Below are 12,773 nucleotides of genomic sequence, written 5' to 3'. Positions count from 1 at the left end.
CTGATGTTTTGTTTACTGTTAATACAAATAATATTCTAAAAATTAAGTTTGCTTCGGCTAAATTACGGACAGCATAATTCAACATGAAAATCAAATGAGTTTGTGAATGTTCTCTTCAAATGAGGCTTACTGGCTATTCACACAAAATATATTTCTGGTTCGTTCCATTTTCCACTCAACCCTTTACTGTTGATTTTCCACTCTTTCTACTTTCTAAATCTGGCACATTTTTCCCCGTTTAATTTCATGCCTATGGTCAACAATTTTACATTTATAACTGCTAACAGGGCTAAACTATATCAGGATGATGCAGGTGTACGAACTGCAAACATCAAAAAACAAATCCCAAATCCTTAAAAACAGGACAAAAAAAATTCTTAAAAACACATTTACTTAAAGAAAATCAGGTTTTTAATGTTGTTTATATGTCTATGTTGTGTTTTTAATATGCTTTAAGACAAGCCATGTGCAAAGTCATAAATCAACACCATTGCTGAATATTTCCTCCTTAAAACGCCACTGAACCAAAGACTGTCTCAAAAACGCGGTTTGAAATCGCTGGTGTTTCTTGCGTCACAAACTAACTTGTAAACAATCAGGTAAACATGCTGGAGATGCTAAACGAGAACAATGGTTTGTGTATCATTAGCAGCAAATTATTAGCTGTTTGATAACATAGTCAAGCAAAAGGCTAATCATATTAATTACCGTTATGTGTCCGACGTTGTAAGAGCGATACCATTAAGCAGCGTTTACTACAGTAACTTGAGCGAAAGTTTACCGAGTGTGTCTCTGAGCTGGCGTGAGTGAGTGGAGGCGGGGCTAATAGTTCTACTCCTTGATTCTGATTGGTTGAGTCGCGCTCAACAAACATACACTGACCGCATTAGGGCCTGTTCACATATCGCGTCTTTTGCGCGCGCAAGTTCGTTATTTCAAATGTAGGCGCGCGGTATGCGCGCTCATAATGGAAGCGACGCGGTCGCGGTGCGACGCGCTCGTTTTTTCCAAGCGCGTCCGCGCCGCATCGAGATAAAAACATCTCAACTTTTCAGAATGCCGCAAGCGCACCGCAGGTCACGTGACAAGAACCACGCTTAGCAACGACAGACGCCTCCGGAGCGCAACCACCCGAGCGCTTGCGGCATTCTGAAAAAGTTGAGATGTTTTTATCTCGATGCGGCGCGGACGCGCTTGGAAAAAACGAGCGCGTCGCACCGCGACCGCGTCGCTTCCATTATGAGCGCGCAAACCGCGCGTCTACATTTGAAATAACGAACTTGAGCGCGCAAAAGAAGCGATATGTGAACAGGCCCTTACATTAGTATTACTGCGCAACTGCCGTTTGTGATTCTTTGTTGCTTAACAACCTCTTTGGAACTACATTGCTTAGTTGGCGGAGGAATAAATGTGTTATAACGTTATATTTTTTTGTTGCTGGTGTTTATTTTATGAATAAAATTAATATTAAAATTAATATTTTTATGGAGTAACCGTTTTATAAAAGCAATAAGCCCCTTGAAGCCATGTTTTACAGTGGATTTAGAACAGCTAAGGGGGTTTTAGGCACTCTGCTTCGCATCCATATCCATGGTTCCACTAAACTAAATGAAGCAAGGGTGTATAGTTACATTCAAGCTAAGGCATGAAGAATTTTTGTAAAAAAAAAAAAAAAAAATTAGACTACATGGTATTTTGTAAATATAGTTGATATTAAAGTTGGTAATATTTTTTAAGAATAAATTACCACATTGTATTTGCTTTATTCCTAAAACATGAAAAGCTTTGTGCTTTTTAAGAGCCCATTGTCCGTAGAGTAGCCTACAAACATATTTGTAGCATTAACTGGTTCCAATGGTTTATATTACTCAAATTTCAACTTAATTTATCTAGACAGATTTAGGTCTCATTTTATTGGGTCTTCAGATTTATGGTAGCAGAGAAGAGGAAACACAACTCTCATTAAGCCCAATGCCAGAGGTCAAAGGTGAACACCCAGTGACCCTTTGGTCACTTCTTGTTTCACAAATGGACTACAGGTTAAAAATGAAGTTGGCTTTGCTCATAGTGGCATTTAGTAACTGCTGTTGTGACAGTAGAAAAATAAATCTAATTTATAAGAGAAAATGTTTGTACAAAGTACAGCAGAGCAGCTGAAGGGTCTCAAATAAAGGAATTAAAAAAAAAAAAAATAGGAATTTTGACAAACATTCAGATAAGTTCCAAAGTCAAAAACAAAAGCTCCCTTCATCTTCTTGCTTTAGTAATCCAGTTTCTCGGCTCATTCCCTGCCGATACAAGTCAAATTTCCGCTCTAGAGCTGACTTTCCAGATGAGCAGGAACATGTTTTTAATGATCAAGAGCTGTTGCAGGCTGGGTTTCAAGTACCTGGTCTGAAGTCCAAAGAATGACCCTCATTGTTGGAGGGCATGGCAGCATATCCTGTTCAGTACGGCCATGCTGAGATTTTAATTACTCTGCCGTGGAGCTTTGGGATAGATTGAGCAGCAATGGAAACAAACGCAGCCCTTCTTTACTGTGGGAAAATGCCAAGTGTCTGCGTTCAGCATGACTGAGCCATGCATAAAATATATACAGTGAGGAAAATTATAAATAAAAAGTATTTGAACACCCTGCTATTTTGCAAGTTTTCCCACTTGGAAATCATGGAGGGGTCTGAAATTGTCATCGTAGGTGCATGTCCACTGTGAGAGACATAATCTAAAAAAAAAAAAATCCAGAAATCACAATGTATGATTTTTTAACTATTTATTTGTATGATACATCTGCAAATAAGTATTTGAACACCTGTCTATCAGCTAGAATTCTGACCCTCAAAGACCTGTTAGTCTGCCTTTAAAATGTCCACCTCCACTCCATTTATTATCCTAAATTAGATGCACCTGTTTGAGGTCGTTAGCTGCATAAAGACACCTGTCCACCCCATACAATCAGTAAGAATCCAACTACTAACATGGCCAAGACCAAAGAGCTGTCCAAAGACACTAGAGACAAAATTGTACACCTCCACAAGGCTGGAAAGGGCTACGGGGAAATTGCCAAGCAGCTTGGTGAAAAAAGGTCCACTGTTGGAGCAATCATTAGAAAATGGAAGAAGCTAAACATGACTGTCAATCTCCCTCGGACTGGGGCTCCACCTCGTGGGGTCTCAATGATCCTAAGAAAGGTGAGAAATCAGCCCAGAACTACACGGGACGAGCTGGTTAATGACCTGAAAAGAGCTGGGACCACCGTTTCCAAGGTTACTGTTGGTAATACACTAAGACGTCATGGTTTGAAATCATGCATGGCACGAAGGTTCCCCTGCTTAAACCAGCACATGTCAAGGCCCGTCTTAAGTTTGCCAATGACCATTTGGATGATCCAGAGGAGTCATGGGAGAAAGTCATGTGGTCAGATGAGACCAAAATAGAACTTTTTGGTCATAATTCCACTAAACGTGTTTGGAGGAAGAAGAATGATGAGTACCATCCCAAGAACACCATCCCTACTGTGAAGCATGGGGGTGGTAGCATCATGCTTTGGGGGTGTTTTTCTGCACATGGGACAGGGCGACTGCACTGTATTAAGGAGAGGATGACCGGGGCCATGTATTGCGAGATTTTGGGGAACAATCTCCTTCCCTCAGTTAGAGCATTGAAGATGGGTCGAGGCTGGGTCTTCCAACATGACAATGACCCGAAGCACACAGCCAGGATAACCAAGGAGTGGCTCTGTAAGAAGCATATCAAGGTTCTGGCGTGGCCTAGCCAGTCTCCAGACCTAAACCCAATAGAGAATCTTTGGAGGGAGCTCAAACTCCGTGTTTCTCAGTGACAGCCCAGAAACCTGACTGATCTAGAGAAGATCTGTGTGGAGGAGTGGGCCAAAATCCCTCCTGCAGTGTGTGCAAACCTGGTGAAAAACTACAGGAAACGTTTGACCTCTGTAATTGCAAACAAAGGCTACTGTACCAAATATTAACATTGATTTTCTCAGGTGTTCAAATACTTATTTGCAGCTGTATCATACAAATAAATAGTTAAAAAATCATACATTGTGATTTCTGGATTTTTTTTTTTAGATTATGTCTCTCACAGTGGACATGCACCTACGATGACAATTTCAGACCCCTCCATGATTTCTAAGTGGGAGAACTTGCAAAATAGCAGGGTGTTCAAATACTTATTTTCCTCACTGTAGGTTTAATATTGCACAAGATAAAACTTGTATCTTTAGTAGGACTTCTGCTCATAACAATAATTACAGATATTAAATGTATGTAATCAGACTTTCATGTATTCACTTTTCTTTTCTTTTTTTACTGTGACTGAATAAATCATGTATACTGGACAAAATGTAACTGCTTTTTAAGTGTGTGAATATGCTCAGTTTCCAGGACAGGGTGGAGACAACAACAGATAGTGATGTAAGTGTGAAATCTGTCTTCAGAGGAAGATGGAGACAGTGGGAAATTGTCACAGGACAGACTGGAAGTCTGCTGGAGTGTGATGGGAAGACTTGAGGAAGGACTGGACTGGACTGAGAGAAGTGCACCATCACAGCTTCAGCATTATGATGACTGAATTACACCATGATGGCAGATCCTGGGGGAATGAAGGCTCAGGATACACCAAAATATGAATGATGAATCCTAAAAATAGCATCTGATGTTCTGAAATTTAAGCAAAAACCTGAATTTGAACAGCAATGCAGGCAGTAAAAAGAATGAGCAGGACAAAAACAAAACAACAGATCTAAATATTACAGAATATTGAAATTATAATTACCGGATTATTTGCTTTTAAAAAAAGGTAAAATTGCATTAGCATGTGAGCCATATGAGTAAAAAAAAAAGTTGATTCTGAAGATCCAGGTCTTATGTGTCTATATCTGCAGCTCTCACTCATTCTGTCTGAGTTTTCTAATTCAAGCTACTCAATTCTAACTCTAATCTGAGTCTAATTCAATGAAATTCCAGCAGAGAAACCCTAAAAGGATTACCAGTCAGAACACAGAGCTGAATGAACAAGCACACAGATCACATTGTGTCCGGTATTACACCGGCTGCTGTTCGGTTCATGATCACCATGAGTCCAAATACACAGACTCTGAGCTTTTGCAGCAGTCAACAGAACTTGATCCTGGCAACACAAAAAGAAACATGGCATCACAACAGAAGTTAAAAACACAAATCTAAAGGGTTTCCTATTAGGTCAACTTGAATGACCACCAGAAATTCTGTCCTTAATTTAACTAAATTAAGTCAAATACCTTCAATTTTTTTTTTGCCCAGTGCAGAGAAAAATCATAAACAGAGAGCATGACGGTTTGGTTCTCCGCATTGCCTGGCCAATGTAAATCTTAGCTGCTCTCTGAAAAACAGGAAAGTGTTGGCAGATAACGAGTGGGAACGTTCCATTGTCAGAACAGACCTCTGACACCAGGTTTTCCTTTCTCTGCAGACCTGGCGTTGCCTGTCACTATACTAACAGGAGACAGAAGTGCACCCCAATCTCACATTGTTTTTCATTTATGCAGATAGTCAATTTCTTGTGTGTTTTCAGCTCTTGTGTCTGACTTCTTTGCTTTGAATCAATTTGAATTGTCATTTGTCTCAATAAATATAGGCCTAGGTATATTCTTAATCATTCCAGTAGACATTCCTACGTCCATCAATCTGACAACTATTATTATTATTATTTATTTATGTAATCACGAATGTATGTAGGCTGATTATTTACCAAAAATCCATGTCAACATTTCTTAAAAATCATTAAAAGTCATAAAAAAATTAAATTAAATAAAACATTAATACAAAAATGTTCTTAGAGGACGTGGGGTTGTGAGGGTGGGGATTTGTTTGAATAATTCATTTCTCATGATCAACAAGATGGCTGTCTGACCTAGATATCTAACCCCGATTAAAAATGTATGATTCTGTCATTCTCATGTGATTTGAATTATTCCACCATTGCAAATGCTTTAGTCAAAAATAAAGTTTATAGATACATATTTCATATTCATGCCACAAAAACATAATTATTTGGGATAGGTTACATTTAGGCTACATGACAACAACGTAGGCTACTAAAAATAGAAAAGTTTTTCCTTTACAGACAACAACGTTGTCAAAACGATCCCCATTCACACGGATCAACGAAAACAATTAAAATGCTGTATTATGCATGCCAGGCCAGTAGTTGGCGATATCACTTTGAAAAGAAACATTTCACATTTTCAGAAACAATCACTAAAAAGCTTTTAACAAGAAACAGCGCCTATTGAGTACGTACGTCACCGTTTTCACAAATTCGCATTTTTGTAGTTTGTACACGGATATGATAATGGTATTGTTTAAAAAAAAACTTGCACTTTGAAACCTTGGGCCCCCAAAACGCGGTTGTTGTGTAAATAAACGGCCAAAACGCATATTAAAAAATCTGTTTTTAGATGAAAACAGTGTTGTACACAGCTCCTTATTCTACCCTGCTTTAAAAAAAAAATCTAATAAAAGTGTGCATGTAGCTTATTAGGTTTTTTCACATGAAAATTCTTTATGACTTGTTACTCAACAATTGCCTGAAGACTAGTTACATAAAGGTAATTTATAAATTTAGGCTAAACACTGTGTTTCTTCAGGATAATAAAAGGACCAGATGACATTATAATCATATTGTTGATGAGTTATCCAGTAAACAGTTAGTGAACTTTCCAATGAACAAAGGGTAGGAACCAAGTTTTAGCAGGACAATTACATCTAATTGATAGCCATGTCAATCCATCAGACATGGGGTGATGATGACTGCTGTTCTTAAAATCACACACACACAGTCTGTCTTTGATCAGCCGCACACTTTGATTTCACCACACATCATGACAGGTTTTTTTTGTGTTAATTACCTTTAATGAAATCTTCAGATACTGGTTACAGAAGAAGCAAACCATAATAATGATTCAATGCACTCGGCATAAAATTATTTGCTTTTTAATTTTCTACAAAGGACTGAAAACGATGTAAGCAAATGACCATATCTGATATAATAATGCAAAATATTAAGATAAATAAAATAATAGGTGAAGTAACATTTGCATTTTAATTATAGAATAAATGAAATCGTTACACTTAAATCTATGAGCATATATTACCATGAAAGTAGGCTATTTATATAATCCTTATGTTATCCACATGATTTAAACACAATTCACCGACACACGTGCTAATGGAGACTGAAGAGCTATCTAAATAATGGTATCATGTCAGAGTTTAAAGAAGAATGATTATAGTCCATCTGTTGTGCTTCTGAATGAAACCGAATGACACCATTGAGACACTGAGCTCAGCAGCTGCTGGCTATGATCGCTTCAAGCAAATCAATTATCAATAGCCAACATCTACATTTCTACTTATATTTACACTGCACATACTCTACAGTTCAAAAGTTCGGGGTCAGTGTGCTTCTTTTTTTTCAGGATGCATTCAATTGATCAAAAGTGACAGTAAAGCCATTTATAGTGTTACAAAGGATTTGTATCTTTGTCTCCTCAAAAATATTAAGCAGCACAACTGTTTTCAACATTGATAATTATAAGAAATGTGTCTTAAACACCAAATTATCATATTAGAATGATTTCTGAAGGATCATATGACACTGAAGACATTTAGAGAGAACATTTTAAATTTTAATATCACAAACATTATTTTACAAATATTTTTGTTTTTCTTTCAAAAACAATTTAAAATCTGACCAACCCTAGTGTATATATATATATATATATATTAATTATTATTATTGTTGTCATTACATTACTTTTTCTTTTAATGTTTGCAAATTAATTTTCAACAATGTTTTGGGCTCTGATGTTTTGGGCTCCATAATATACATTAATAAATTAATGACTTGACCTCTGTACACACCGTTGTTTTTGACTGAATACAGTAATTTAATGGTTCTGCTGAGTGTTTAGAGTCTAAACTAAGCCAGTTATGAAAACCACCTGATTTTTAAGAACCAATAATTCATGTACAAATGTATGAACATTGGTCAAATAAAAATCAATTCAGTCATTCCAATTATCAGTCTAACTGTAGTTATATTTACTTAAAAGGCATCAAAATAACACAAAAATATGCCAACATTATAGCCAGTGATACTCCTTATTTATTATTATTTATTGTGCCTGTCATGGCGCTATGACTAAAGCTTACAATACTGAATTAAACGGATTACTCTTGATCACTACCCAAACCTTTTATGTATAATTTATGACACAAAATTAACCACCATCAACAACAAATGTACAATTACCAAATGCAGATTCAGAATGAGCAATGGTGAAGAAACAATTTCAGCTCTACAACTGTTACATTTCAGTTCCTTTAAGGTCTGTATTACAAGAAAGGCAGCATAGAGAGAGAGAGAGAGAGAGATGTTAGACATTTGACACAGAACTTCCCTCTGTAAAACAAATATCCAAAAATAAAAATGACACCAAAACTGCTCTTTGTTCTACAAAAATAAATACACATTTCCAGCAGCAGTCATTGGGAAACTTCATTAAGTGCTTTAAGGGATGCAAGTGTGTTTTTGATATTGATAGTGTTCACATGGCGATACACACAGCATCTTTAACTAATTAACTTTCGTCTCCTTGTAGCTTCTTCATGATCTGGCTGTTGGGCGGCGCTGTGGTGAAAAGTGTGCCCACAAAAGCGTGCGTCCCCCACATTCCGTGCCGAATCACTTTACAACAGCCCAGGTCTTCAATCTGAAAACCTAAATGCCGATACCTTTCATCTGTTTCAAAGAGCGAGTTGTTTGTGTACGGTCCAAAGAACTGAGGACAGAGAAGATTAAGAACATTTAAACAGCAGCTTGTGGATTGTATCAAAAGTTCTGTACACGTTTATATGACTTACTGCAAGTCCAGATGACGGGTCTATGAAATCGGCCCAGAATCCTTCTGTTCGGAGAGCATTACATATCTCCGTGGCACCTGCAATAAACTGCATAGAACACAATTATCAACACTGATTCAACTCTAATGAATTGCTTTAACCATGGAGCTTCCATTCAGTTTAGCTTACATGGTTTTGGCACACGTTCAGTTCTAAATCTTTCCTTTGAACAAAGCTGCTCATAAACAATCAACGGCATGAAAATAATACAGTCCCTGCAGCATTCCTACAGCATGGCCCCACAGTGATGTGAACCAGACAATAACAGTAAATAACACAGCCTGCCAAAGCTCTCACTCTCATTCACACATGTTCTGAAGAACTTTTTTGTACTAAAGCCAAATAACTTTGCTCAAGGACAATACAAAGTCACAGAGAGGGGCTAAAATATGATAACTGAATCATGAGCAACTCTGATATGAAGTGACAGCACCTTCAGTTAGGCATTATGTGTGTACAGTAATAATATAATATTATATATGATATATAATGTAAATATTATAATATTAATATATAATATAATAATCAAATACATATCATATACTAATTTCGTTAATATATTATTTTAATATATATAACTTCAAGTATATGACAAAATATCTATCTGTATATACAGTATAGATTTATCTATAGATAGACAGATAAATAGGTAGACTATCTATCTATCTATCTGACTATCTATCTATCTATCTATCTATCTATCTATCTATCTATCTATCTATCTATCTATCTATCTATCTATCTATCTATCTATCTATCTATCGCAATGTTGAGTGCTTGATATCTCTGGCACATCTCTTTAGGATGTTGAAATATGCATCTTGTTAATTGCAAATAACATGATTTATGCACTTATATATATGTTAATCATATCAAGCAACTAGATCAACTCACTTTAGCCAGCAGCTCTTCCCTTTCTTTGTCCACTTGCTCAGTCCAGGCCGTCATGTCGTTCTGTGTCCTCTGAGTCACAGTGACCACTATCAAGCCAGTTGACGGTGCCTCAGGGAACATGGACTCAAAATCTGAATTAGATAATAAATAGGGTACACGCATATAAATAAACATTAACCACACGAAAGCGACACATTACAGTACTAAGTAATAAATATCTGTACAGTAATTACATACACAGTTACATTTTGAGATTTAGAACAACCACAAAATTCAGTGCCTAAAATACATATGGAAATGCTACCCTCTTGTGGTCATTTTACATTTACACCATTCAAACCGAGACCACCCCTACTGCCAACAAACCTCATCAGAAAGTCACAGCGCAATATAACAGGTCCATGCTAAATCTGATGAATTCAAATACTCTAAAACAGCAGCATACTGACCTTTCTTTAACAATTCAGGGCAAGACTGAATGGCACACTCCACACTGGAATTATCAAAAAACTGCTCTGCTTTATCTACGTTCTGTGCTGAAGAAGTCTGGTCAATTTCCTAAAAAACAAAACAAATACATGTATATGTACATATATATATACACACAGTATTGTATTCTCTCTCTCTCTCTTTGTATAAATAAAAGTTTGAAAAGTTTGGTGTCAAGATCTTTTTAAAGAAAATAATACTTTTATTTAGCAAAGATGCATCAAATTGATCAAAAGTGACAGTAAAGACTTTTATATTACAAACAAAATCAATTATATTTCAAATAAATGCTGTTCTTTTGAACTTTCTATTCATCAAAGAAACCTAAAAAAAAAAAGTAAGTTTCCTAAAAAAATATTGAGCAGCACAGCTGTTTTCAGCATTGATAATAAGAAATGTTTCTTGAGCAGCAAATCATCATTTTAGAATGATTTCAGAAGGATCGTGTGACACTGAACACTGGAGTAATGATGCTGAAAATTCAGCTTTCAATCACAGGAATAAATTTCATTTCAGAAAATATTCAAAAGATAATATAGTTATTTTAAATTGTAGTAAGATTTCACAATTTACAGTATTTTGATCAAATACATGCATCCTTGGTGAGCAGGAAAGACTTTCAAAAATGTTTACAGACCCTAAACTTTTGAACGATATAAAACCTAACATAATATTTTACATTATATTAACATTATGAGGTAACATTTAGATAACCCTTATTATAAGCAATAGCAAAATAATAACTTTATTAATGATAGTGAACTCTTTTGTTTTTCAAATTCATGTTGTTAATTATGATCTTTAACCATTAATGCATTAAGCATTAACTTCACAACCATTAATAATGTTATTTTTACTAGTTATTTGTTTATTCTGTCATTCCAAATACAAATCTTTTTTCCTGAAAGCATCATACATGTAGCTCATTGATGAAATGGGCCAGGATGAAGTTGTGCCTCTCGCTGCTGGACTGAGCAGTGAGCAAGTCCGGCATCACACTGTGGATCGGTGTGCTCCTCTGCTCCGCTGGACCCTCCAAATGACAGTCAAAGCCCACGTTACCCGGCAACTGGAAGCGCTTATCCTGAGGCCCAAACGGGCCCATGTTCTCATCCGGCCACACTGTCCTGGGTGCTATTCACAGGAAATAACCAACACAAACCATTAGAAAACACCCTTTAAAAGTTACATTACACCAATCTAATGATACAACAGCAAATGTTGTTATTTAATCTGTATGTTAAATATTTTGTAATTACGGTAAGTCTACCTGAAAAGGCAATTACTAAATTCTGTTTTATTGGAGGACAACTGCTTTTTAAATATTCTAGAGAGGAATACACTCATTTACCAATGTTAGGGGTTGTGTTGTTCAAGTGTGGCTCATCTGAGCCGGATGCCCCAGAGAAAGTTCTGGCTCCAACAACACGATGAACTAGAACGTGAAGCCCTGGCAGGTACGTCACCAGCCGAGCTCTGCTGCAGAGCACCTGAGAAAACACAGCAAGCAGTTATGTAGCGCTTATAAACATCTCTACCATAGGAGAACAATGACAAACATGTAGTCATGATGTTAGATTTTGTTGTGTTTACTTGGATCCACCTTGCAATGACTAGGGTTTACAGTAGTACACTTACACTGGTCATCCTGTTGGGCTTCTCTTGTTTACAGTTCACCTGTGGGTGGGGAAAAAATAATATAGTCACATAACAATACTTATTAAAATAAAACACACACACACACACACACACACAACAAATGTAGCTCTTCATTAGGTACCTGACAAAACAATAATTATTTTGAGCTGGATAAAACATGGATGAGAGCAGTGGGTCCAAGACCTCATAATTTACAGAAGATCTGTAACGTTACAGCCCAGTAAAGAAACGGATCATTTTGTTAAAATCACCCGGAGTTGCAATATTTCCTCTTATAACTAAGAACTAAACAATACTAATCTGCAATATGTAATAAACCAGCTGCTGTCTGTTGTGCAACTTACAGAGAGGTCATAAAGGAGAAATAAATAATACAACGTACCACTATAAAAAAACCTAACATTTTCGGCCTTCAACCAATTCTCACAAATGTAACAGATGAACTATAAGTAAACAGTTAATGACACATTTGTTATTTACTCATGTCTCATTAGCCCATTGGCTAAAACTTTGTTGAAAAGTTCAATTTAATAACAATCACTCCAATAAAAATAAAACATATCCTGTGTTCTGTATTATTTGGTACTCTCTTTGTAGATGCGCAATAACAATATTCAAAGTAAGCAAATTTATACGTTCTTACCTGAATTGTGTATGATGTATGTTAGCTGTTAGCAAGCTAACAGCTACTCTGGTTTAACCTTATGATTACGTAACAACGGAAGCGTGTGAAGGACAAACACAAGAGTGTCCCTGAAATTTCTTACAGCT

The 12,773-nt window shown here is 36.5% G+C and overlaps 1 protein-coding gene across 2 annotated transcripts; it reads right to left on the bottom strand.

Moving 5' to 3' along the window:
- Positions 1–8,153: 8,153 nt before the first annotated feature.
- On the bottom strand, positions 8,154–12,773 carry mmadhcb (metabolism of cobalamin associated Db). Of its 2 annotated transcripts, none has more exons than XM_084123465.1 (8): positions 12,646–12,773; positions 11,982–12,020; positions 11,695–11,833; positions 11,260–11,477; positions 10,304–10,412; positions 9,855–9,985; positions 8,922–9,008; positions 8,154–8,839 (listed from the first exon to the last, which is right to left on the bottom strand). In XM_084123465.1, the coding sequence occupies exons 2-8, from the start codon at positions 11,988–11,990 to the stop codon at positions 8,639–8,641; spliced, it is 894 nt and encodes a 297-aa protein (XP_083979591.1). In that variant the 5' UTR covers positions 11,991–12,020; positions 12,646–12,773; the 3' UTR covers positions 8,154–8,638. The 2 variants fall into 2 exon arrangements, with proteins under 2 accessions (XP_083979591.1, XP_083979590.1); XM_084123464.1 differs by lacking the exon at positions 12,646–12,773 and adding an exon at positions 12,385–12,455.

The sequence above is a fragment of the Abramis brama genome (genome assembly GCF_963993115.1).
Source record: "Abramis brama genome assembly, chromosome: 8".
NCBI classification, from domain to species: Eukaryota; Metazoa; Chordata; class Actinopteri; order Cypriniformes; family Leuciscidae; genus Abramis; species Abramis brama.
This window is presented reverse-complemented; position numbering and strand designations above follow the sequence as displayed.

Bases quoted from the DNA above. Each gene is read 5' to 3' on its own strand.
- mmadhcb (XM_084123464.1), bottom strand. From the start codon at position 12,405: ATGTTAGGTTTTTTTATAGTG. The intron at 12,021-12,384 runs GTACGTTGTATT...CCCCACCCACAG, and splicing joins TGTTAGGTTTTTTTATAGTG to GTGAACTGTAAACAAGAGAA. The intron at 11,478-11,694 runs GTAAATGAGTGT...TCCTGTGAATAG, and splicing joins CAACACAACCCCTAACATTG to CACCCAGGACAGTGTGGCCG.